The following is a 25932-nucleotide window of genomic DNA, read 5'->3' as shown; positions in this document are numbered from 1 at the left end:
AGTTTATGACATTCAAGGTACTACATGTTTTATTTTCCATGAAGTTCATAAATAAATGGATAAACTAAACTGCAACAGTTTAAAAGCCACCTTCCCAGTGAGTTGTATAAAATATGAAAAAAAAATCACCAACTATCAAAACAAACATTGGAACATTGAAAGATCAGCAAGAAGAAAAAAAATTCCTAGAATATGTGGAAAATGTTAAAAATGATCTACTTTTATTAAGATGAAGCAGTGTAATATGGCCTTCTCCTGAAATTCCATTTGGGATATGTTGTGAAAAAAACGGTTACTGTAAGGTCCAGAAGGGGAAATAAGCGAGAGAAGTAAGACACAAGCACAGTCATAACATTAAACATATGATTAATCCAAGCTAACTAAATTCAAATCTGTGTTGGATAATGTCTCCTACTTCATGTATGAAGCTGTTGCAGAACTGAAGAGCTCCTTCAGTGATAGACTGCTGCAGCCTAAATGCACCAGGGAGCGTTATCACAGATTCTTCCTCCCTTTAGCTGTAAGACTCTATAACTAACACTGTTCCCAATAACTTCAATAAGTTGTTACATCAAGGCTGATTTGCACGGTTTCTACTTACCGGTAATCAGTTAAATAACATGCTGCTGTCATTTTCGCACATCTGATGATGTTGCTGCTATATTCAAATATCCATTACTGGGAAAATGTCCATAGCTGTATATTGGATATTTATTCTCCAGGTGCACAGTTTTTATATTGTTAAAGCACTTAACAGTACAGCATTTTATTGTTTATCTTTTAACCCTTCACTATTATGTTATTCTTATACACCTTTCTAAGGTCCATATTTGTGTGACAATTTTTCTATAATCTTTGTGCTGCTTTAAACACTAGAATGTCCCCATTGTGGGACAATAAATGGATTTTCTATTCTATTCCATCACTGTATCACTGTACATCCAACATATCCAATTATGAATGCAATTCTGAAGTATTTATACTATGAATGGTTGATCAAAGGGCTGTACATAGAGAAAACAAAAAATAATAGAGAAAACAGACATAAATAAATGTTAAACACAATCATTTAAAGACAGAGGGTCCCATTTCTACATAATTTACATGTTAGTTGCTTTACAAAACAGCCCTTATAGACAGGGGGGAAAAAACTATTAAAGTAAAGGCTCTCTTAGAGGGAAGATGCCATAGATATCTCATTAGGATAAAACATTTTCATGTCCCTCTATGTCTCTTTAGAAGCATTATACCAATTTTCTCTGCAAACCTGGTGCCATTCATCCTAAAGAAAAAGAACACCAGGAAACTGAACACAATACTTGTTACAGAATCATTATGCTTCTTTTCCATAGAGGATAAATAAATTAAATCTCACTGCAGCTCTACGTTTCCAGTAGCTAAACGAGCAGCAGGAAGGGGCTGCACTTTCTGTAAACACCTCCCTCCCATGTAAACATATATAATCACAACAAGATGGCTAATGCACAGGAGCTCGTAATTGTATCACTAAAGTTAGATGAGTGAGTTTTTTAGGAGAGGCAGGGGGGGGGGTCGAGCTGACTGAATTAAAATGTCTCCTTTATCCTCAAGAGACCACCCAGATGCAAAGGACAGAGTTTGTCTGCTTGTAACCGCGGCCATAAAGTAAAAAATAATTGTGTAAGGCTTTTCCAAAATTCTCTTTGCAGGCTCAGAGATTGTTCCCCACCCCGCCACGACAACCCCCCACCCCACCACCACCCACCCGCCTCCTTTGGGCTCCCAGTTTTTTTTTTCTAACAGAACAAAAGAGGGGACCAGAAGCGAGAGAGAACTACAAATAATAAGTCAAGTTGAATGTGACAGGCAGCCCAGGAAAAAAAAAAAGCCTTTCTTCAACAGCAGATGTTAGACAGCAACATCCCCTCATTATGACACATCCATCATATCACTGATCACCTTTGTCCTCCTGTTTGTCCAAACCTTTTAGACCAGGCCTTCTGACTATAGGACTACAGACAGAGCAGGACGTTAAGCAATGACTGGAGGAATTTATTAGATTTAAGATGTCTGGTCAAAACTCCTCTCGACCATCTCATGCATTTAGTACTTCAGTAGACATTTTTACTAAAAAAGTTTTTTTTTTTTATTCACCAAGAACTTTATGAAGGGGTTTTGAGAAAAATGAGAGTAAGCATTTAAAATGCGTAATTATTGCCGTTTAAAAACTGATTTTCTGTTTACTATAATAGAGCTTAAAAAAAATGAGCAGCTGTTTAAAGTTGTCACTGGTGGATCATATAGAGTTTCAAAAAACAAGACAATATGTAAGACACATGTCAGATGGTTATTCATCACATATCTGTTAAGATTATTAACTTTTTCTGGCTTTAAACTGAACTCAATTCAGCTTTGCCATGAAACAGAAATGATTGCGGTTACTACATCCAGCTTTAATCGACACTAGTGCCATCTTTCCTCCTTTCTCTCTTTTGCTGCTTTAAATGAAAGAGAGCAAAGAAACACTGGTTAAACTTTAAACCTTTTCATCGAGTTTGTATTGACTCTAAGTTTGGTTAGTTACTGTGTCAGCCATAGTGGTTTATGTTTTATTTCTGAAAAACATACTTTTTTTATCTTTGCTAGGGAAGTCTCCAAAAGTTACCACTAAGCTTTGTTTTTGACTTTGCAACAAACAAAATGGGAGGTAAAATTAAACATTTTATGAAATAGGTTCTGGGTCTCATGTTTAAATCATCTGTTTATTCTAAATCATTATTAAAAGGTTTAATGCCATTCAGTCTTTCAACTAAATTTTTTAAGCTCAAACAATTGAAATAAAAAAGAAAAGACTTTCAATACTTGTTTTAGTGTTGCACCAATGCCATTTTTTGGCCCTGATACCGATACCCAATACCTGGCCTTTCAGTACTGGCCGATACCGATTTCATTTATTTGAAATTGATGTGTGTGTTTGTATATACAGTATGAAGAGCTGCATACTACTTGTATGTAAAACAATTGCCATTATGGCTTTGTCAAGCTGCTGCCTACCTTTGTGAAGCAGGAACAAGACTAATACAAAGTGAATCCTGTAGAACTTTTTATTGTCTACCTGTAATGGGTGACAATAGTTGAATAAACTTTTGGTTCTCAAAATGGTATCGGTACCCTATTTGCTGGTACTCCCCGATACCGATATCACCAGTGCTGGATCGGGGCCCAGCCCGATACTGGCATCGGTATCGATGCAACACTAGTTTTTATCTTCAACAAAGAGACTCTCTATACAAAATTCCTTTTCCTAATTACATCTCCTAGCTTAAAAAAAGCCTTTATTTTTACTTAAACTTTTTCTTGGAGAATTATTGTTAAAAAAGTTGGAGTGACAAGTCTTAGCCTTGAATTTTATTTGTTAAAAATACAGTATACTGTAGTTGTACTTAGGTTTATCACACTGGTTAATGCATGCGCTGCTTTACCTGAAGTTATTTCTGACATACTAAAATGGAAGCTTAAACAGAAATGTTCCTATTTATCATTAATGTGAATATTTGAAGCAACTGCTAGAGAGAAATACAAAAAAAAGAATCACAGTCAAAACTAAAACCAGGTTTTCCTGGTGTCTGGTGTTTCACGGAGAAAGAACACAATAAGGCTCAGATTACGCTGCCAAATTTCCCAAGAAATTGCAGGCGAATGGAAATATGCATGTGAGCTGGTAACACTTAAAGCTGCCCAGTCCTCTCAGAAAATGCTGCTTTGTGTATGGATTTGTTTACCAGATTTTTTGCCTCTTTTCCCTGAACAAAACAGCCACACAAAGCAACCCAGAATAGCTGTGGGTTAAAGTGGCTAAATACTGGATACCTTCAGCCTGCTCATCTCATGGGTTAAAGCCATACAGCTTAGGAGTGGTTCCCTACTCCTTTATTTCTCGTCTCCTGTTCCCCTTTTTCTCCTCCTCCTCCCGAGGACATAACGGTGCTTTTGTTGGCGAGTTCTTGTCATGGAACATCAAGATGCTAAATAAAATGTCTGGCATGGGGAGGCAGAAAACAGAGCTGAACGGAAAGCTAGTAAGTCTTTGTAGACTTGTAAAAACAAACATGATTTAGTAATGTGAAGCCTTCTAAATGAGAGCAGTAAAAAGCGCGTGCAGTGGGATTTAAACAAGCAGCTACTGGCGGAAACTCATCAGGAGGTACAGTTCACTGAAGCCATGCTCCTTCCTTTACACAGATGAGCTGCCCTCCCATTACACCCCCTCTTCAACCTCTCCTCAGCGTAACCCTTTCTTCTTTTACCTGATGGATCAGCTTACCTCACGTCAGCCTAAAGACCATGGGAACCCCTATGCATAGTGTGTCACCACTGAATTATCGGTTTCCGCTCCACATGCTCCAGCATATCTGCATCAAGCCATTACTGTGTATCAGTTTACAGTTACTGTGCTGACTCCAGTGCAGCTGGTGAACTGTATGGAGTCATGGTTTATAGATGTCTGGAACTGGAGAAGCAGACTTGTCATCTCACTGAGCTTGGTCAATTTTTTTCCCCAACCTAGGATCTAATTTCTTCATCATTTTGACAGGGAGAGCGATTCTTCTGAGCCTTCCTACAAAAACTGATGGGCATGTTTGAAAGTCCCTGATATCTGGGGGCACTCCAGTGGATTAGTGGATAAGATGGTCCTTGTTCATACCCAGCTGGAGTCCATCATCGCTTCTCTTGCTCCCCTTTCTCCTGTTATCTCACTACAACCGCTTAAAGATAAAATGTGAATAGCCGAAGCATTAGATAATGTAAAGGAAAGTCAGCAGATGTTTTTTTTTTTTCTCTTGAACAATATTGTAAATGTTAAGTCAAACTATTTATTGTCCCACAATGACGAAATATACTCTGTGCATTTAACCCATCCCCTTGGGGAGCAGTGTGGGGTTAAGGGTCTTGCTCAGTGACACAGACTGCAGGCTGTGGGGATCGAACCGGGTACTTGCAACCTTCTAAGAGCACAAGCCCACCGCTCTAACCGACTAGGCCAACACTCCCCATGATAATATCACTACTAGACGCAACAAGTAATTCCACTAATGTAGCACTAATGTTAAGTTTTATGAAAATGATAAATGATAACCAAAATCATTACAGCTAATCGGAAAATGCATTGCTGGTATCATATTTCTTTGAAATCAATCCTACTAAAAACCACAAATAATCGACCACATGTGACACACTGGCTATAATTAAACATCAGCTTTAGTTACTGATATCATTTTCCTGGCAATTCATCTATTATTTGTCAGACTTTTTACCTTGAATTAAAATTAATTGCAATCTTTACATGAGCCCAAGCATGTTTTTGACCAAGCATTACTTTTTTTTATTCATCTTTGAGTTTCAAATTAAGGTTATTTGTGGAGAGTCACGTTACTACAGTACAAGGCCCTTTGTTTGCAATAAGAATAGTGTTAGAAATGGATCAATAAGATGTGTTTTATCTTGTTGCTATAGTATAATTTAAACACATGCACATAATTAAATACTTGTACAATTGTCATATTATACATATTATTTAATACTAATTTTACTTATTTCAGTTTCCTGATTGTTAAACTTACTTTCTTCCTTTCATATAAATCATATTGACGTCACACCAATAATCATTACATGCAAAACACTTCTAATTGTATTCTCTGTACCAGATGCAAATATATCATCCACTATTTTTGGTATGAATACAGTATTTTGTGTACTTTGCACCGATACCAGTATGGGGCGGGGCCCCTATCCAGCGCTGAAATTGGTGTTATCAGTATCAGCGAGTACCGACAAATAGGGCACCGATACAATTTTGAAAGCCAAAGGTTTATTCAACTATTGTCACCTATTCCAGGTAGGCAATAAAAAGTTCTACTGGATTCACTTTGTATTAGTCTTTTTCCTGCTTCACAAAGAGAGGCAGCACCTTGACAAAGCCCTAATGGAAATTATTTTACATCCAAGTAGTATGCAGTTCTTCATATATATACACACACACACATCATTTTCAAACAGATGGTATTGGTATGGTATCGGACAATACTGCACAGCCAGGTATCGGGGCAAAAAGATGGCATCGGCGCAACACAAATTTTTGTTAGACAGTAACGGGTATTAACCTAATGAGCTTCAGTCTTCTATAAGGGAACAGAAAACCCATCCTTAGTGCTTGAGCAGACTGGTCAACATGAAAACACTGTCAACAGGAGTGCAAAGTTATTTAACCAAAAACTTAAGCTGAATGGTTCCAAATATAAAGCTTAAGCTAGAACTGACTTTACTTATGAGCCAAATAATAAACATGCTGAAAACCTAACTGACTCAGTTAAGCCCTGTTGAGTAGCATGTTGAGAGTAGCCTGTTGAGAGGAAAAATAAAGAGATAGGAGAGACTCTAAATAGGAGTGGGATTTGGTTTCACCTAATACCTAATATGAAATGACTCAGGTCATTATCAGGGACAAAAATCTTGATTGGGCCTTTCCCAGTGGAAGCAGATAAAGAATAAAATTAATCCTTTTTCAAACAAGAGAGCTACAATCATTACTTGGTTATGTATATAAAAATAATCCTTTACTAATCGCTCTTAATTCCTATTTAATGGTCTTCTTCCTGAAATATCATGTTGTTGGTTTCATTTTTTAATGCCATTTACATTACCATATAATAATCACCATAATGCTTTTTATTTGCCTCATATTTACAGTTTCATCCTTTTTGAGTGCATTTTTTGTCATGATTTCGTCTGTTAATGAAATGTATGCCACATTGCTTGAGCACAACAGTGTAAAAAAAGTGAGAGAAGGGTAGTAAAAGGTTGCACCATAAATGGTGGAGTTACAACACAAGACCACTGAACTGTGGATTTAATCGCTGTTCCACTAAAAGCAAACTCTTATAAAAAATAAATGTTTTGTTCCTAAAGATGTAGACATCGCTATAAAATGCACAAACTGATCTCCATTGTTGGGAATTTAAAGTGTTCTAATGATTGGAATTATAGAATGGTCAATAAGCCAAACTTTGTGCACATTAATGTAAATTTAAGCTCCAGTATTGGGGTTCTGCTACTTGAAGGATTACCAGCCAGAGGAGGCTATACTGCAAACAAATACAAAAGATTAAGTCAATTCAGACATTCGACCTCTTTTGGAAGAAACTCTTTATTTTCTCCAAAGCATTCCGAAGCAATCATCACAAAAACATCCATTATTCACCCTCTGCCTACTGTTTGAGTAACTTCTTGAAAGGGGCAAATGCACAGCTGGGAGTTCTCCCTTGCCGACAAGGATGTTTGAGTAATATTTAACGTTTCATAATGAATTGAAGTGAGCGCATTTTCAGCTACTGAGAACATCCTTTGTGTAGATATAAAACATCAAGCTCCTAGCCATCCGAGGGCAGCTATTTTATGGCTTTTTTGATCCTTTTGTGTTAATACATTGAGCGGCCCTCACATTTACTTGAACTTTAGGATCAGCAAAACTAGTTTCAATTATTAAGCTGATTTCCATAGCTTTCATCAAGCGAAGAAGAATGCATTGATATCAAAAGGCTGCAGAGCTATTTCTTCTCCGCCTGATGTAGCAGATTAGAAATTTCTCACAACAATACGGAACAATCTGTTCTTTTCTGGCAGAACCAACAATTTGTAGCAGCTTCAGCAGTCTACTTTAAATGTTAGGAGTAATAAAATAACCTTTTAGCAGTGGGGCTTCTGTCTGGGCCCCATCTAAATGAGACCCATTGAGTTTGCCCCAGTTATACACTGTCTGCCAGCACTTAAGTCACCAGGGACTGATCATGGAGATATGGCAAACACACACATGTTGTACAAACACAGGAAAGTGCTGACACCCAACAGCAATCTCGAGTTGCAAACTATTACTAGAGTCACGGTAACAAAGGCAAAACTGAGGAAAAGAGGTCACACAGTGGGGTGTTAAGTTTGGTGGGAGTTCTGCAGTGGGGTAGATGATGGTGAGGTAGTTAAGTCTGCTATTACACGGTTTTTTCCTGCAATCTTGAATTCCACTGTGCATGCTGAGACTTGTGAAGAATAATTACCCCTAAAAAGGCCAACCAAGCGTAATTTCCCATTGCCTATGCAAGATGTAAGTCAAAAAGTTACAATTTTGAATATGTAGGTGTGTGTTCACTTATTGATTCCTCTTTTCCTCTATGCACTGGAGGGGATTAATCATACAGCAGCACATATCAGTCGAGAAGCTTTAATTTAGCACCTCATTTCACTCAGTAAAAACAACTTTTACAGGCTGGCATCGTGACATGCGTTTAATTCTGCCCTCTGGTAATGGTCTGCTCCGTTTAAAAGTCTGCTTGGCAGCTCGGTAGATAACAGATGGAAGAAAAATGTGGGGAATTATGAGAAAGATTGATTTTGCGAGGAAGAATGATCTGGTGTTCAGATTTCTCTAAAGCAGACCCCTTTCAAACCCGGTTATTATTGAGCAAACCTAAGCATGCTGAAAAACATGAGGCATGCACACAAAGGAGTCATTTTCTTAAACAAATAGAAAAGTATGCAAGTGTTTATACACCTTAAATCGTTTTTTTCCGGGAAATGTGTTGCAGACCAACAAAACTTTTAGAGAATTTTAAGGTATATAATGTTTAGTTTTCAAAATGAAAAAAAAAAAAAACAGACATCCACTTTTAGTTGCATTTATCCTCCTTTAGTCAGCTTCTAATATTACTATTTATTGCAATTTATTTCTATTTTCTTTGTGGGGGTGAACAGTACGTTTCAACCTGATATAACAATCTAGAGACTATAAGTTTTATTCATTTTTCATTGCAACATATCAAAACCTTAGTTAAAGCTGTTGCAGTCTTAACAAAATATTCTTCAATTAAAATGATTTATTTGTAGCTTTGACTGTATGTGCAGCAATACTATTCTCTAAGAAGGTAAACCTCTAACCAGAGCTGCAACTAACAATTATTTTGCAAATCAATTAATCTGTTGATTATTTTTTCAATTAATTGATTAATAATCGAATAGCGAAAGGTTCCTTAAAGATGTTTTACAAAATAAAACCAGGTAAAAGTAAAACTTTTCGACTTGAGGAGTTCTGGACAGAGCATATTGACAGACGAAAATGTTATGTCTTGTTCTAAAATTCAAAATTTTATATATTCTTTTACAATTTTAATTGAATTACTGCTCTAAATGGGTTCCTCTGCCAGTTAAAGGCATGTTTTAGAGTCTCTATACACCAGTTAACAATGAATAGATTACTAAACTAGTTGACGATTATTTCAATAATCGATTTATCAGATTAATCTGATTAATTATTTCAGCCCTTCCTCTAACACAGTCTTGAATCTTTGAGACTGGAAGAAAACCTGGTTGTCTTACACCTCTTGTGTCTCCTGTTGAAAAGCATAATTCTGCTTTAAACCACGTTTAGCTGCAGAGCTGGTGTTTTCAGGAGGAGGTGACATGCAGTTTTCTGCCACATATCTTGTTTTGCATGCAGGCAAAAATTTTTACATTTGGTCTTCACCTCCAATCACCTTACGCATAATTGCTCTGTTGCCTACAGGGGTTGTGGGAAATAGTAAACAGAACATCTGGTTTTCATTCAACAATGGTTTTCTTCCTGTTAATCAACCATAATAGCCAGATTTGTGAAGGTGTTCCGTAAACACATTACTTAACCCGAGATTTATCTCTCTGCATTTCATCAAGACCTGCCTCTCCTGTCTATTTGTCTGACTAATGCTCTCCTTGCCTGGCTTGCTAGTTTAAGAAGATGGTTTCTCATTTCCTCTTTTTACAAAGAATGGCTATTACTGCAGTTGATTTCATTCTAGGATACTATTGTAAAAAAAGAAAAGAAAAAAGAAAAAGAAAAACAGCACTGAGTTACTTTGTTCCACTTATCTGGAACAAACTCCCAGAATACTGTAAAAGTGCTTGAAGCCTGAGTTCTTTTAAGTCAAAGTTTGTGGTCCAATTGTTTGAATTTTGTTTATTGTGTGCTTTTATCATTTTTTTTATATTTATATTTACTTTGTTTAATTCTGCTTTTATTTTCCTTCTATTTCATTGTTTTATTAATGTAAAGCACTTTGAATTGTCTTTGTACTTAATTGTGCTATTTAAATAAACTGGCCTTGCCTTGAGGGGAGTAAATACTAAAGTTGCAACACTACCAAATTTTTTTTTGCAAAGCATATTGAAAACCAGGTATCATTTTCCTTCCATTTTACAATTATGCACTGGTTTGTGGCGTTTGATTGTATAAATTCCTAATGAAAAACACCAAAGTGTGTTGATGTCTTTCAGGTATGTGTTGTGAATTGGTGCTATATAAATAAACTGAATTGAAATGAATTCAAAGTTCACTTATAGAAAACTCTGGAAGGCTTCAAGAGTATGAAAACCTATGCACCGTACATTAAGATCTGACATTAGCTAGGATAAAAATAAGTGATTAAACAGTGCTGACTGTCAAAGATGCCGAAAGAAGAATGCTTTCTCATTTGCGATGTATCGCTGACCTTTACGTAGGTGGAAGTAATTATAGTCAGCAGAAATATAGTTAACTCAACAAAGGCTATTTTTCCTCAAGCTCTTCCCCCAAAGTCTTGTAAAAGTGTATTCCTTCAGAAGAACGACAATCATTGTCTTTTAAGGCATCCCAAGCCCATCTTTAAGCAACCATAATGTAAACCAGAGACTCTGAACTTCACTTGTGGGATTCTCAAGAGCAGACACAGGAATGAAGCAAAAAGAGAATGAAAGAGGGAAAAGGGGGAGGATAAAGTATCTCATTTGAGCCCTGTAAAAAGCAAGGAGGCACAAACATTTGTCTGTGGCAAGACTTTCATCAGAAGCTTTAAGAGTGTAGAAATAACACAGAGCAAGATGCTGATAAAGTGGAGACAGGAAATGGGGAGCGTTTGGTCTCCTGCTCTCATATTTCAGCCGGGACAAGGGGGTCCCACGAGCACTCCCTTACTTACTTACCCCCCTTCCCCCCACCTCAACCCCTTTTCTCTCTGTTCTGCTGACATATAAAGACCACAACCCTCTAGAAGCAGAGGGAGCAGCAAATGGAAACCTAGAGGCTTCTGAAAATATCTAAGATGAAGGACACATTTGAGGAAGTAGAATAACAAAATATGAAGATCTTTATCAAAATTAATTCTGATTACATTAATGCAGAGGAACATAGTTTTTTATATAAAATATTTTGTCCTATATTCGCTTTACATTCACAAATAAACCTCTTTATTGGAGCACAAAGCAGCAGAAAGCAAAGAAAATGGGTTTAGTGTCTTTACAATGTCAGATTTGAACAAAGCATCGTAGCTGTGTTTCATATCCAAAGGAAAGGATGGATTTCTATACAAACATCATAATTCAGGTAACTTCATGCTGTGTCAATGACTCAGGTGTGATGAATCACCTCTGAGATCATCTCATTACTGCCTCTGTACTGTAGGACTTTCTCAAGAAGAGTAAATGTTTATCATAAATTTAGCACTAATGTCCCTTGATGGTGGCATTAATGAGAGCATCAGGAAATGACGACATGTATGTCCTCCTAATCACAATAGAAACATTAGCTTAAACTACATTCATGTTGAGCTCTAAGTGCAGATTTGTTGGCAAAACTCAAAAATGACAGGTAAAAATGGGACTTTCATAAGAGCAACATTTTAACATCAACCAGGGAAACAGTTGTGATCCAAACATTTACAGAACCTGTAAAATTACCATGCATAAACGATACACTTGCCTAAAATACATTCAGTTTTTCCTGTGGCCAAATATTCTTACATGAAAATATGCAAGTAAAACAAATCCAACGTTTACAATTGTCACATTTTCTTTCAAAAACATTGATGCTAATTTATAACGATTAACAATGTATGTTTTTCCTTTTTAATTTGATTACAATTCAAAGATATCTTAAGTCTCTTTAAATCATGAATCCATTACTTCCTTTTTTCACTCTAAAAAACAGAAAAGGCAAGACAACATTGCTACTCAAGCAAGGAGGGTTAGTATAATAGTGTGGGGAGGTAATAGATCCCCAAAGCTGCTTAGAATAAAAGGGGTATCTTTGTGTCACCAAGACTCTATAACAAAGTTTTTGTGCAAAAATTACAAGGACAAACAATATCAGATGCTGTAATTTACATCACCATCCTGTCGTGAAGGTAGATAGTTGTGTATTTGGATAAAAACGCATTATGTTTAATGAACATGTTGGAAATGGAAAAAAACAAAACAAAGTAAAATGTTTGGATTGCAGTTTTGAAAAATCCCTGACATAGGCAATGGCAAATGGCTTCAAATAGTTTGATATTAAAAAAACAAACTTTTAATCATCAGATATTTTTCAGATATTTATCAGAAAAGTTAAGTTAGTCAGACAATTTGTATTTATCTGACTTGTATTGGTGTAATTTTCATCATAAAAATTGAAAATCTGAATAAACTGATGTTGAAACCACATCAGGAGCAGGTATTTCATGCGAGGTTACTTATCTCTCCATGCCACATTTGGCCCCTGCATCCTATTTACAGAAATAGTTACCAAGGTTGTTCCATGCTACATGCTGGGGTGTGTAGCTCAGCTAAAGGACGACAGGGAAATAACATCACTGTGATGGCTACTAAATCTACTTATAGAGCTACTTCTGATGACCCTCAGCAAAAAAGTGATGTAAGAGAAGCCTCTTTAATTCTCTTTAGGTTTAATTCAAAACTTGTCTGAGCATGAAAGTGAAGGAAAGCATTGGGGGAAATGACAATGATTAGTGCTTTGAGAATGAAACTATGTGAATATTGCACAATTATATGAGGAACATATAGAAGGTAAAGACAGAATTTAGCATTCTAAATTTGGGCCTTAGGTTCTCAGTTTATGTATTCACCTGTATATAGCTGTGCTGGTAAAGACACGTGGCTTATTTCCAATTAGGGACAGAAAAATGTAGGTGGACGTTAGCGGTTGAACACCAGGCGAGAGGCCAGGACGCCAAATTAAAGGGCAGAAGTGGAGTGTGTACTTATTCTCACTCATGATGTGCTCTGTCAGCCCTGCTGCTTATAATGGCATGAGAAGGGCCACTTAACTCGTAATCACTTCTCTCTCCCCCTTTGGCTCCATCCTCCTCTCCATTACCCCCACCAACCCCAGATTTTCTGACTGCCTGCTCTGATCTCTAATCATAAACGAACAGAGGATCTAGAGCAGGAACAGTGGTCCACAGCCCCACACCCCTTCCCCTTGCCTACAATCCTATAATCAAAGGGTTCCTGAAATACTAAGAGGCAATGCAAGGCTTTGAATGAGAAATGGCTGCGCCTCTAATGCATCATCTCAACTTTGAAGAGCCCTTTTGCAGCAAAGGCAAAAATCGCAGGTAGGGAATCAGGCCCCCACCATCCCCATCATTGTTAGAATCATTATCTCCCATCTCACTGAGTAGTGTAATTGAAAGCGGGACCTTTTAAACAATTATTTTCATTTCCTTCCCATAGCCGAAAAGGCAAAACTTGCAACAATATGTCAAGATAATTTCTGCCCTATGGTGCACTTTGACTTCCCACACACACACTTCCACACAATTCAGATGCAATATGCGTTGTCAAGGCACACAGGTCAGCCAATCTGGCACAGGCCTACCTGTCAAGCGCTGCTACTTGTGCCGAGCTCTACTAATGGACTGCTAATAGAAGTGAATGTTGCAGTGTGAAGCTCCCCTGTAGTTGAGAGTGTCACACAGGGAGATTAATGACACTCTCCTTTCCTGTCCGACTGCTTTCACCTTTTCCTCTCCCTGCCTCTGCCACCAGCTCTCTCTCCTCTTCATTGCTCACCTTTCTGTCCTTTATTTGCACCCTTACAACCCGCTTCATCTCACCTATTTTGTTTTTTCAGTGCTGTTTTGGAAAGAACAAGAGTTTTCTGATTTTCTATTATACCCTTCACTGGTCAGGTTTAGCTGCTTCACAGCATCACCATATAAGAGAAGCAAATAAAAATGTCACAGAAACATTGCATGGCAACCTTGGAAAAGAGGTGGCCTGGTTCCTGGAAGAGTCATCTTTTCGGCACAATGGAGATAAATAACCTGAATTCAAAATTTTGTGTGGTTACTAGAATGGAAAATTTATCATAATGTTGAAATAAATCATAAGAGATGTAGTGACTAGAAAAAAAAAAAATGAGAGTTGTTGTTACTTAGTAACAACAACTCTCTTCAGTGTGGAAGCTGTTACTAAGCAAAATAAAAAACATTTTATTACAACAATTTATTAAAACATGTTGCCGGTTTATCAGGCTGTATAGTTTATCAGGTTCTCTAGTAGGAAAATCACACTTGCAACTTTCTATGCTACCAAACCATTAGCAGTTCTCATTGTCACAGTAAGACAAACAGCTTTATGGTAGTCAAATGTAAGCCAATTGTTATCAACAGCCACACTCCCAACCATGCAATTATAGGACACTTTTTAGTGGTTAACGAAATGGCAGAGCCAGAAAAAATAGACCAGGAAAACCCTTGTCTGAAGATGAAAAGAACAGAAACCTGGATTTGGATCAGGATTGGGCTCAAGAGTGTTTTTGTGGAAGGTGATTACTCTGGGATATAAAACTGATAAGGCACCAAATAAATGTTTTGTGTGCCACTACAAAACAAGGATATGCTGATTCACCTTGTGGGAGCAATTAAATGTATTTAATCAAGAAGCAGACTTACACTTACTGGCTTTTACAAATGTAGCAAATTGTCAGGATAAGGCAACTCTACACTAGTGAATATTATATATAATATATATATATATATTTTAGAAATGCATCCTCTAGCTGCCGAGAGTGGCAATGTGGTGTAGCTATGGAGGGCAGTCAGTTTTAACAACAATTCTATTCCTAAAAGGTCATGTAGGAGGAGCGCAGCTCTAACATGAGTATGCTTCCATTAATCAAGGTTAACACTCTGATCGCTTATTGTATGGTAGACACTAAAGACTGATTAAAATGTAAAATGTAATCATTTTTATGTTTAATATGAGTAGAAATTTTGTTTTACAGCAGATGCACAGTGCAGTGCTGTCTATGACTTACAATAAAAGATTAATGATAACTTACAGCATACAGGCTAGCAAAAATGATTTACAATGCTTTCATATGTTACAGCTCCTAAAGAGAAACTGGAAGGCTACCATCAGTATCAAGAATAGACCGACAGAATTTCAAGATCAGAAGTCTTCCATAAAAATCTGATGGTCACTTCTCCAAATGTCATTGTACGTCCTTTATTCTTGGTATAAAAGATGAAAAATAAGTCAGAAAAAGGGCTTTCCAATGTGAAGGAAACGTGTAAACATAAGCAAGGGTTTGTAATTATTGAAATTCAGCAGTAAGGAAAAAAATGTTTTTCTAATAATCATCTGCACCTCCACAATGAGACTTTAGCCTCTCTTAGTCGTTGCTTTTATTCATAGTAGATCTAGTAGTTTTACACCCCATAAATATTTATTTGTGATGCTTTCAGGTCATACTAAGGCCCCATCCACACAAAGTCAAATCGAACACGAAACGCTAATATTTTCCAGAACGTTTGTCTTAAAGACGGAGACGTAAAATAAATGTGATCGACCACATGAATGCACGAAAACGCTGCAAAATGTATGCCAGGCCTGTAAGTGGCGCTGTGGTGCCAAAGCAAAAATAGGCGAAAACAGGCAACGAAATGTTGGGCATGCGCAGTAATATTTATACAACAACCAAACCGGAAAACCGGAAAATGGCCCTGCGGGTCCATTTTCGTGGTTCAGTCAAATTCAGGTGCTGAACTATGTCGTCGAATTTTGCTCTGTTCTTCCTGGAGATATTCCAGAAGAAGAAGATTCAGTTGTAAGCCCGACAGCAGGGTGAGTAGCATGAGCAGCAACCATTGAACACAGTATGGCACCATTGTTGTTGTGATACTGTGTCGCGCATGCGTGTTTAGAGGCGACGCTATGACGCATGCGTGTAAAAAAAAAAAAATGCAGTCAGAGCTTAAAGATGGAAACGCGAAAACGGCGTTTCAAAATCTTCCCACTCTGAAGGCTTAATAAAAAAAAGATTGTTTACAGACCCCCGAAACGCCGGCTTCGTATGGATGAGAGGCTGGTTTGGTGAAAGATTTGTGAATTTAGGCCAGGGTTTGACTTCGTGTGAACGGGGCCTAAGTGTTTTCAGCTATTTGAGTAAGCACAATCTATTCTTCAGGTTAAGCAAATGTTTGTTTTCATGGTCCAGGTTTTTTTTTTGGATTAACACCTGCATCCTGTTAGCTGATTACTCCACACCTGTACAGAGTTACCGTTTACCTCTGTTTGGAATTTTAACTTGAACAGTTATTGGATAAAGAGAAACAGGTTAATAAGGAAACTTAGTAACATAAAAATCAAACTTGACATTGTCAATTTATTGCAAAAGGAATCAGGAAGCAGAGGATATCGGGTTATATTGGAATTTTTGAAACAGATTAGGTTGTATAATAGGATATAGTTTTTTTTTTTGTTTTTTTGTTTTTTTGTCATGTGGTCCACACTCCATACCAGTTGGTGGCGGTAATGCTCACCTAGCGTTGAACAGTTAAGGCTGTTTTAAGTTTAAGTTTGTCTTGAAACTACTGTGTTTTTTCACACATTCACTTTACAATTGTTCTCAGCTGGTCATGATCTTTTTTTAGGTATCAGGAAATCAGGTTTTTCAAGATTTGACATTTTTAATGAAAAAAAGCACTGCCCTGGATAGTCAGCTGGATAGAACTGGGCTACTAGACTTTTTCCTTGCTCATAACAAGAGTAAATACTAACTTGGGTAATATTTCCCCTGACTGACAGAGTTCAGCTCAGTTACATAAAAATCAATACCCAATTTTATTGATGGGAAATCTAGTTTCTAGTTTCTTTGTGTAGCATGCGAGTCACAATCAAAAGACAAAAAAAAAAAAACAAGGTATATAATAAATCATTATAACTGTAAGAATCTGTGTAATCCAATATGTTTAACCTCGACTGTGCCTGACAGCAGACAAGCCCTTTAGAAAATCTATCTTTTCTGATCAGTACAAGAATCCCAAAAAGCATGACCAAGTCAGACTGGCAACAACACTCTTCAATGCAGAACCTGCTATTGAGGGAAGAAGCTTTCCTTTTAGCTGTGTTCAGTATTAGTAAGATGTGAAGAAAACATTGAATTTCTAAAAGCTTACCGAAAGGCTAAACTAAAGGAAACTAAGAGAGAGCTGCTTGTAACTGACGTTTTGCAGATGGGTCAAGTTTTCTTTTATGAGTGTTTGTAAAGCTGATGAGAATTTTACTTTGGTGATTTTATCATGTGAATCAATTTTGGTTTTAAGGGCAATATATATTCAAGTCGGTTGAAATTTTATTTTTAAATAGGGTTGTCAAAATGAAGTTTGTGAGGGGAAAAAAATCAAAGTAGTGGCAGATGAAATAATAAAAAATAAAACTGATTTACAGTAACAGGTAAAACTAAAATTTGGGTTAATTCATGGCTAGGTGGGGGAGCAGGCACTTTATACATAGGTAGATTTTACTGAATGTCTTTCCTGTGTCTCTCTACCTTTCTTTCTGTCCAGCTAATGAAAGAAAACCACTACTGCCAAAAAAAACCGTCAGAAAACAGAAAATTTGGTTTCAAACAGATGTGCAGCACTAAACCTCACTGAAGCCAACTGTCAACATGGCTGCCACAGTATTCCACTACATCAGCGAACCACATGGTTCCCTTGCCCACAGGAGCACAGAACTTGTCCTTTCCCTAAAATAGCACACATCTATATTTTTTGCTTTCATAACAATAGTGTATGACATCAAGTGGAGCAGGGAAGCAAGCTCAGCAGCCACTTTTCACAGTAATTATCGCTCGCTACCACGCTCCATCTGTGGCTTAGCTAGCAACCAGCATGTAGTTCTGCCCCGTCAGAGCCAAACTGATCGCACAACCTCTCTCCAGCTCTCATATATAACCTGCACAGGCTGCGAACCTAATCCCTACTTACATCAGTTACATTAAATTCTTAGGTTACATGTAATTTATTGAATTTAAATCTGTCACATCGGTCAGCTCACTGGGATGGGGGGGTGGTGGGATGGGTTATAACTTATGCTCCTTGCACACAATGTGCTTATTGTGCATATGCACAGCTTTTAAAAAATGGCTGCAATGATTGTAATGTTAGTAGACCAAAGGGAGCAAGTTTGTCAGGCTCCAGGGAAGCCTGTTAGAATAATAATGATGAAAATACCATCCCCATTTACTCCTTGCAGCACCCAGATTTTTCTAAACTGGATTGTCATCTGCGGTAAATAGCTAAGCCTCACAGCGCACTGAGTCATGATGGTTTATAATCCGTATATGTATCAAATATCCTTTAACTTTCCCCTCTATAAAGAATCCTCAGAGGACACATATTCTGGAAGGATAGAGGAGCAGGGTGTGAGAGAAGCAGGAAGGCATAAGAGCAGCCATATGGAAAAACTGAACTAATCCCAGGATGGCCCTCAGCACCCCTGTATCCAGTGGCTAACAGAGAGAGGCACTACATAAATGTCAACTTTAAGGTCAGGCATGGAAATGAAAAGAAATCAAGTATGAAAACACTTCAAATTGGATTTTCTTTGTCTAATCAAAATCAAACAGTTTTCACAGTTCAAAACTTACATGAAGAACGTCTTATACTCTCAACTCAAAACATTTAAAGGAAAATTACTTTTTGCATTACACTAACAAACAGACATGCAGCAGATACTCTCAGGTACAAATCTCTTCAGAGATTTCCATTTAAGCAACTGTCCCAGAAGTCTCTCGGACACTTTTCTCAACTTGTATTCTTTGGCAAGACTAAAGCCAATGAAAACAAACTGTAGGTGAGTTAAATCTCTTAAAGAAAGTATAAAAAATGAAAGAAATATAAAGAGAGGCAGAGGATATGTTCAGATAACACACAAAAAAAAAACATCCTGAATCAGAACTGTGTTGGAAGTAAGCGTCTGTAAGTGAGCCACTTTAATCACGAGTAGTTTCACACTGAAGAAGCATCTCTCGAGCGATTTGGAAATGTGTACAGCTCATCAGTGCCCCAAAATAGCTAAGCCCATTAATTAAGCTCAGACAATGTTCTCCTGCTGTATCGACTTCTTAATGGACAGAGAGGAACCTTGTTCGTATTCCCATCCAGTCAATGACACTGAGCTCTCCGGGGTTTAGGACAGAGTATTATGTCATCTCATCCTGCCCTTCAGAAGGTGCTTCTGGTCTGTGTTTTGTTCTTCCTCGCCCTTTTTCCAACCCCATTTTGCTCATTAACAATGTAGGAGTGAGATAACAATTTGGAGAAGCTAGATAAGGTTGCTCACAGACCCTAATCCCTGAAACAAGATAAGTGCCAGGGCTGCCAATATAACCTTGTAGCCTACTGCTCTCAAAGGCCGCAGACGTTTAATACAGTAAAAAACACACATATAGTATACAGACCACCTAACTATATTCAAGAACAGTACTTTAACATGCACAGACAGGTTTTAAACAATTAACCATCAAACAGATGCTCCATTTTCGCTGCCCTTTGACAGGTAATTTCACTGACTAGAAAGAGAATTAAGTAAAAGCCTTCAAGTTTTTGAGCTTTGCTTTTGTTCTGTAACTGACAGCTACTGCAGTCTGCATGACAAATCAATCAATGGAAAGTGTTGTAAAAGAAAACAATAGTATTTTAGGTTTCTACAAGCAGAGGCAGAATACATTAGATTTTTGGAAAGATGTTTGGTGAAAAATAAAAAACGCATTTCTGATTATAGAGTGTAACAACTTGCATCTATAAAGATATTCTAAATATAAGTGAAAAAAATGGGTCAAACAAGATTGACCACAATTGGAAAATTTTAATGATGAAATTATCTAAAAATAATTTATATGAGCTTTTTTTCATATAAGTACACAGACATTTTAAGTATATACAAATATATCCATATAAATAGATATTTCAGAATTTCAGTATTTGACCTACATATGTCTGATCAGGGCTGATGATATTGGTTCAACTTGGTCCAATCTGGTCAGATGTAAGCAGACAAGAAGTTTTTGTATTTTTTTTCTTGTTTTTATTAATTTCCTATTTTTTGCTTAAACTTTGATATGCCGATTTCAATCTTTTTTCATTTTTTCCCTATGTTTTATTGCTTTAAAATAAAAATAGAAAACAACGAAAAAAGCAAGTATTTCTATTGAAAGAGTGATTTAATTACAGGATTGTGAGTCAATCCAAATTTTTTTTGCAGCAAAGCAAATGCTCCTAAAGTTCCCCTGCTTTTATTTTAGGGCCTCAAAGTACATATTTGGTGATCCCTTTTGGAACATTGAAGATGGTGGAAGTTTTCAAGACTTAAAAAAAACAATATTTTGTTTTGTTTCTTTTTTTTCCCCCACAATCTGTTACTTTTTATTAAAACGAATCACAGTAAAATCAGCCAATCCCTATTCAGTTTTGATCCAATAAAGTTAAAATCAATATTTACATATTTTTCCAGTTACACTAAATCTACCAGTACGCACTAAACTACCACGTAGATTAGAGGTGGATTCTACTTTGTAACTTGGAGCCCAAAAGATGCGCGCTGTAGGTTACAGGATGATTTCCATTCATTGGACTTCGGGGTTTCCCGTTCCAACCCCGGCGAAGCTACAAGCGCGAGTAAAACTTAAAGCAGCAGCATAGTCATGTCCGCAGTTTAAGAAATAAGCCCCAAACTTTACCTTGAGCAAATCCTACATCCAGCAGCAGAAAGAGCAGAAGCCAGGAAACCTTCGGCATCTCCGGGGGGAATCTCGGCACTCTTCTCCAGCCTCTGTCAGCCTGTGCGCCGCAGCCCATGATGAGGAGTCAAACTGCGCTCTGAGGCAACTCTGAGGAAATGTCTCTCCAACGCGCTTTTCTCCTTCTGCGCGCTGCGTTTCCGTCCAGGTATCAACCTCCACAACCCAGAGCGCACGGCGTAGCCCTGCAGAAGAAATCTCCTGCGCACTGATTGTTTGTTTTGTTTCCTCACAAACATGTGACAGTTTATAGACTAAGATGTGGGCGCATCGTTCTCCGTTAGAGAGGATGTTGTCTTAAAACCTGACTCCGTTTGATTTTCCTCTTAGTGGTTCACCAGATTTGCTCTGATGTGTGGATCGATGCCTTGAAGGTAAATTCATGCTCCCTCTCCAAATCGAAGTCCACATGCGCTCAGACGAAGCTTTACTGCATGTGAGTCTCACTGACGGGACTGAACCCGGGGAAGAAGCCGTCTCTGCGGGCTACCTTTCTCCTTCAGCCAATCCAGGCGCTCCGGCGAGTGGCGGCGCTGTATCAAAACCTGGGCTGGACAGCAGCGAGGAATGGGGGCTGTGTAACAAATACATGACTAATGCAAGGTTGGGATATTGCAGGAAAGGTCAAAATAAATTGGGGTGTGTAAAGAAGATGGATTATTTTGTATAACTCCTCAACGAAAAAAAATTTTTTTCTTAATATGCTACTGTAAAAATAATAATTAAAATAATAAACTCATTATTATATTGCACAAACATTTGTTTCTGATATTTTTTGCTAGTAAAATTATAAAAAAAATTCCCAGAAAACGTGAATGTTATGGGACATGATTACAAAAAACCCTCTAAAACATTATATAGGTATATAAAATCAGCTGGTTTTCCTTAGATAGAAAACTTTGAACCAATCTGACTGATCTGGTCTCAGGAAATACATTGAGATGATATATGTGTGAAATGGTGCAATGCAAATAGACTGAACTGAACTGAATTAAAGTGTAGGTACTAAATGAATGGTTGGGGCTGTTATTGCATGTTTTAATGGCTTCTGTGTGGGGTGGCATGGAGAGGATAATCCCGTGGCTTTGGATGTTCAAAAGCCTTTTATATATATATATATATATATATATATATATAAATTATAATTGGGATCTATACAAGGCTTGTCAGCAAGGCTTCTTCAGAGTCAGAGACATTGTTTACCAATGGATGGTTTCTTGAACTAGTGACTGTGTTCACACTTTGATGATCTTCGCCTAACTCTCAGGACAGTTTTGCATCATAATACTGTATATCCACACTGATTGTGCACCCATTTTTTTTTTTTTTTTTTTTTTTTTTTTTTACTGCAGCTTCTTCTTATTATTAGTATGCTCTTATTATTAGTATTATTAGTATGCTCTAAACTAAATTTCTGGTTTTCAAGTACCACCTTTCTGAATTAAATAATGTCAAAAAATGTTCTATCAATTTAATTTACTGTTTAATTTATTTTTAGTGTATGTTTAAAAAAAAGAAACACCATGGTTGTTTCCCACAATCATAGTTGTTTTCCACAATCCAGAAACCATCCATCCATCCGTGAGGGGTGCTGGTGCCTATCTCCAGCTGTCTACGGGCGAGAGGCGGGGTTAACCCTGGTGAGGTTGACAGTCCATCGCAGGGTAACACAGAGACAAACAAGACAAACAACCATTCACGCACACATTCACACCTAAGCATAATCAAGCCAATTAACCTACTGTACCAGTCATGTTTTTGAAATGTGGGAGGAAGTCGGAGTACCTGGAGAGAACATTTGCATGGTCAGGAGAACATGCAAACTCCTTGCAGAATGACCCCAGGCCAGGAATTTAACCTGGAACCTTCTTGCTGCAAGACATTTCTGCAAGGCAACAGTGCTACCCACTTCCCCACTAAGCAGCCCTATCCAGGAACCAACAAACTGGAAAACTATTCAGTGCTCCTTTAATCCCTTGTGCTCAAGCATTTGTGAAAGAATCTTGTGAATGCATTCTGGAAAAGGCCTTCTGCCTTAAGCAGCTGCAGAATGTCATGACAAAAACACCCCATAAATTTCCTGATACTGATTTATGGACAAAGTTACTGTACCTGTGCAGTTGGTCTGCCAAATTTTTTTTCTCCTAAGCATAGTACAGCAAAAATACAAAGTAAATAAATTGAATTTTGTTTTATCCAGTGCATTACTCTATATAAAACATTGTTATTTGATGTTTTTTATCCCACCTTTTATTGAGAAGATAAATCACCTATTCAGTCTGAACACAGCAGAGGAAGCCTCTAAATATCAGACTGGACCTTGCTCTATCCTTTGTTGTGAATAAGTCTAATTGTTATTTAAGAGCGCTAATAGCACGTCACCTTGATATATAAGGTACTCTGCCTTAAAGCTATATATGCATATAAAACTAAGAAAAAAATTGATTTAAACAAGACTTTCTTTTCAGGGAGAAATGTGTCTCAGCTTTCGAATGGAAGGCTGATAGGTTATTACATATGCATGACACAGGTCTGAGTAATGTCCCCGACACTTCGTGATTAATGCGAAACATGAACTCCAGCGCGATCTCTCTACCGATATGAAACTTTTAAAATATGAATCTAATTTTAGGAACCCCCCCCCCCCCTCCATCACAGTTTCTAATGTGCAGTGATATCAGCAGGCTGCTGTCATGCTGGCAATTCGATTTTGAGTATGGCATGCATGAAATTTTGTGTTCTTGATTCAGACTTTCTTAATAAAGACCTCTCTGGCTAATTTTAGTATAAAAAACACACAAAAAAGCCACAACACAAACTCACTGACAAGTTAATAATACAAATTATTTTGTTATGACATCCTACGAGAAGTGCCACAAACAAACAGTCTTAGTTTCAAGTGCTGAAAGCAGGAAAAACAGCCATGGATGGAGATAAAAGCAATGATGGTCAAACACTCCATTGCATTCACTATAGATTGTTTTGAAAATGCCATTTACTGCTGGAAACACACATTTTAAAAAATGTTTTTCAGCGAGGTTGTTATTGCATTTGTATTGGCTATTTGCACACCTGATGCTCTTTTTTTTGTTCTGTTGTTCCTTTCTTTCTCTCTCTCTCTATGCAGGTGTAGAATCAGAATCTTTGAACGTTATCTTTTATTATCTTTATCCTTCTTTCTATTCTTATCTTCATCTCTCCCCTCTAACTTTAGGCTTTTCCTCACTTCTTTTCTGCTTTCTCTTTTTTCCCTTTCACTTTCGTCTCTATTTTAAGTAACTTCTAATAAATTTTCTTTACAGTACAGTATCTGCATATAGTGGTATGTCACAGAGAAAACTGTAAAACTCTATTTGTAACAGTAAATCTGTTCGGCTTCTCATTGACACTAAGAAAACAATTATGAATGCAATACCGCTGGACAGCAAACTGGACAAGTTGAAAACAGGAATAGTGTTTACTTTAAGTCTTAATCCTGTTGGCTCACCCAGCAAATCTACCCCCTTGTTGTGAAATTCAGAATAAAAGGAGTTAGCTGTGTTATTTAAAGCTTGTCTTTTTGGCACCAAATAAGTAGCATCCATATATAAAACTTACAATTATATAATAAAAGACTATGAAATCACATTTACAATGTTATGAAAGTGTCTTACTCAACAGTCACACACATTTGGCTCAAAAACCATAAATAACAATATATATCAAGTCAATACTTACAGAAGTATCACAATCTTGCAGCTGATGGCTGACTTAATTGCTCATTTCATTTACCTGGCTAACTCCGTCCGGTTTCTCATTACTGCTCATCTGATCCACCTGCTACTATCTCTATTTAAAGGGGAACACAGGTTGTTTTTTTTTTTACATTGGGCCCTTGATTTTACGTTATTACATCATGTTCTACTCACCCATATTAGTTTTCTGTAATTTGGAGCTGTTCTGAAGATATTTGGTTTTGCTATATCAAAGTAACGTCTTCCTATGGGCAACGACTTGAAGGCACAAACTAAACTGTTCATAATTTATTCTTTATGGTACGCCAGCATTCATAACATAAAGGCGAATCACTGTCCCCCAGACATCCGCGGTTATAATTTTTATATTAATGTATTTTTAAAAGAAAGCGGAGTGTGTATGACGTCATCCGCGAGCGCCGGACTGGAGTTGTGACAGGAAGCCCGGGCCATAGGCGGCTACGCTAGCTAAGTGCACTCAGTAAGTTTGCAGAAGGAAACGTGAGAATCTACCATCATCTGTGGTAGCACTAGATATCTTCCAGGCATGTAAGTAAAACTAGCTGCAGTTCAGCGGACAGGATAAATGAATGGTAGCCGGCGCGCGGATGACGTCATACACACTCCGATTTGTTTTAAAAAAATATAAATATAAAAAAGTCTTTAAAAGTAAGTCTTTACCATTCCTTTTTATTCTCCCCTCAGTCTTTCATTTTCACTGACATCAGAGCTGATATTGACTCTGGTAAAAAAAAAAAAAACTCATCTGTTCGTTCCTCTCAGGTTTAACACCTTTCTCCAATTACTGGACCAGTTCTATGATTTTTCTGTTAGAGAAGAATGTGGCTAATAACACAGGGAAGAGAAAGACTTTTAGTAATACATGATTGTGAGGTTTGAACAATTAACCAAAAAAAACAACAGATAAAAAAACAAAAAACATTATGCAGTAAAAGAAAGGTGGGCTGACATTTTAGATCTTGTTTTTTTTCATACAATCTACAACAAAATGAAATACTTCCAGTACATTTAACTCACTTTGTTTGGTTTTAGTCAACATCGAAGACCAGTATCTCAATTGGTTCATCTCCTTCCCTGCAGGTTATGCTGAGGTGCAGCCTAGTCAAAGTTTGTCCTACCACATGGCAGCTACACAAGTCTGGGAACATTCAGCGCTGATCCCAAACCCCTTGTATGATGAAGGGACCTCATATGTCCTGGTTAGGGCCTCCTCATCACTGAATGCGGTCTAATGTCAATCATTCTTCTTTGAAGATGAGTGCAAGGAAAAAG

The 25932-nt window shown here is 37.4% G+C and overlaps 1 protein-coding gene across 3 annotated transcripts in view; it reads right to left on the bottom strand.

Moving 5' to 3' along the window:
• unc5c (unc-5 netrin receptor C) overlaps window positions 1-21437 on the bottom strand; it is a 189477-nt gene extending 168040 nt beyond the window's left edge. For all 3 annotated transcript variants that reach the window (XM_038296806.1, XM_038296807.1, XM_038296809.1), the window contains exon 1: window positions 20846-21437. In XM_038296806.1, coding sequence (XP_038152734.1) covers window positions 20846-20963 — 118 coding nt within the window. In that variant the 5' untranslated portion in view covers window positions 20964-21437. The remainder of the gene's footprint in view (window positions 1-20845) is intronic.
• Window positions 21438-25932: the final 4495 nt, after the last annotated feature.

This window comes from Cyprinodon tularosa, unplaced genomic scaffold (assembly GCF_016077235.1).
Source record: "Cyprinodon tularosa strain WSP-4 unplaced genomic scaffold, ASM1607723v1 ctg378, whole genome shotgun sequence".
In the NCBI taxonomy this organism is placed as follows: Eukaryota; Metazoa; Chordata; class Actinopteri; order Cyprinodontiformes; family Cyprinodontidae; genus Cyprinodon; species Cyprinodon tularosa.
Note: the sequence above shows the minus strand (reverse complement) of the source record. Positions and strands in the feature narration are given on the sequence as shown.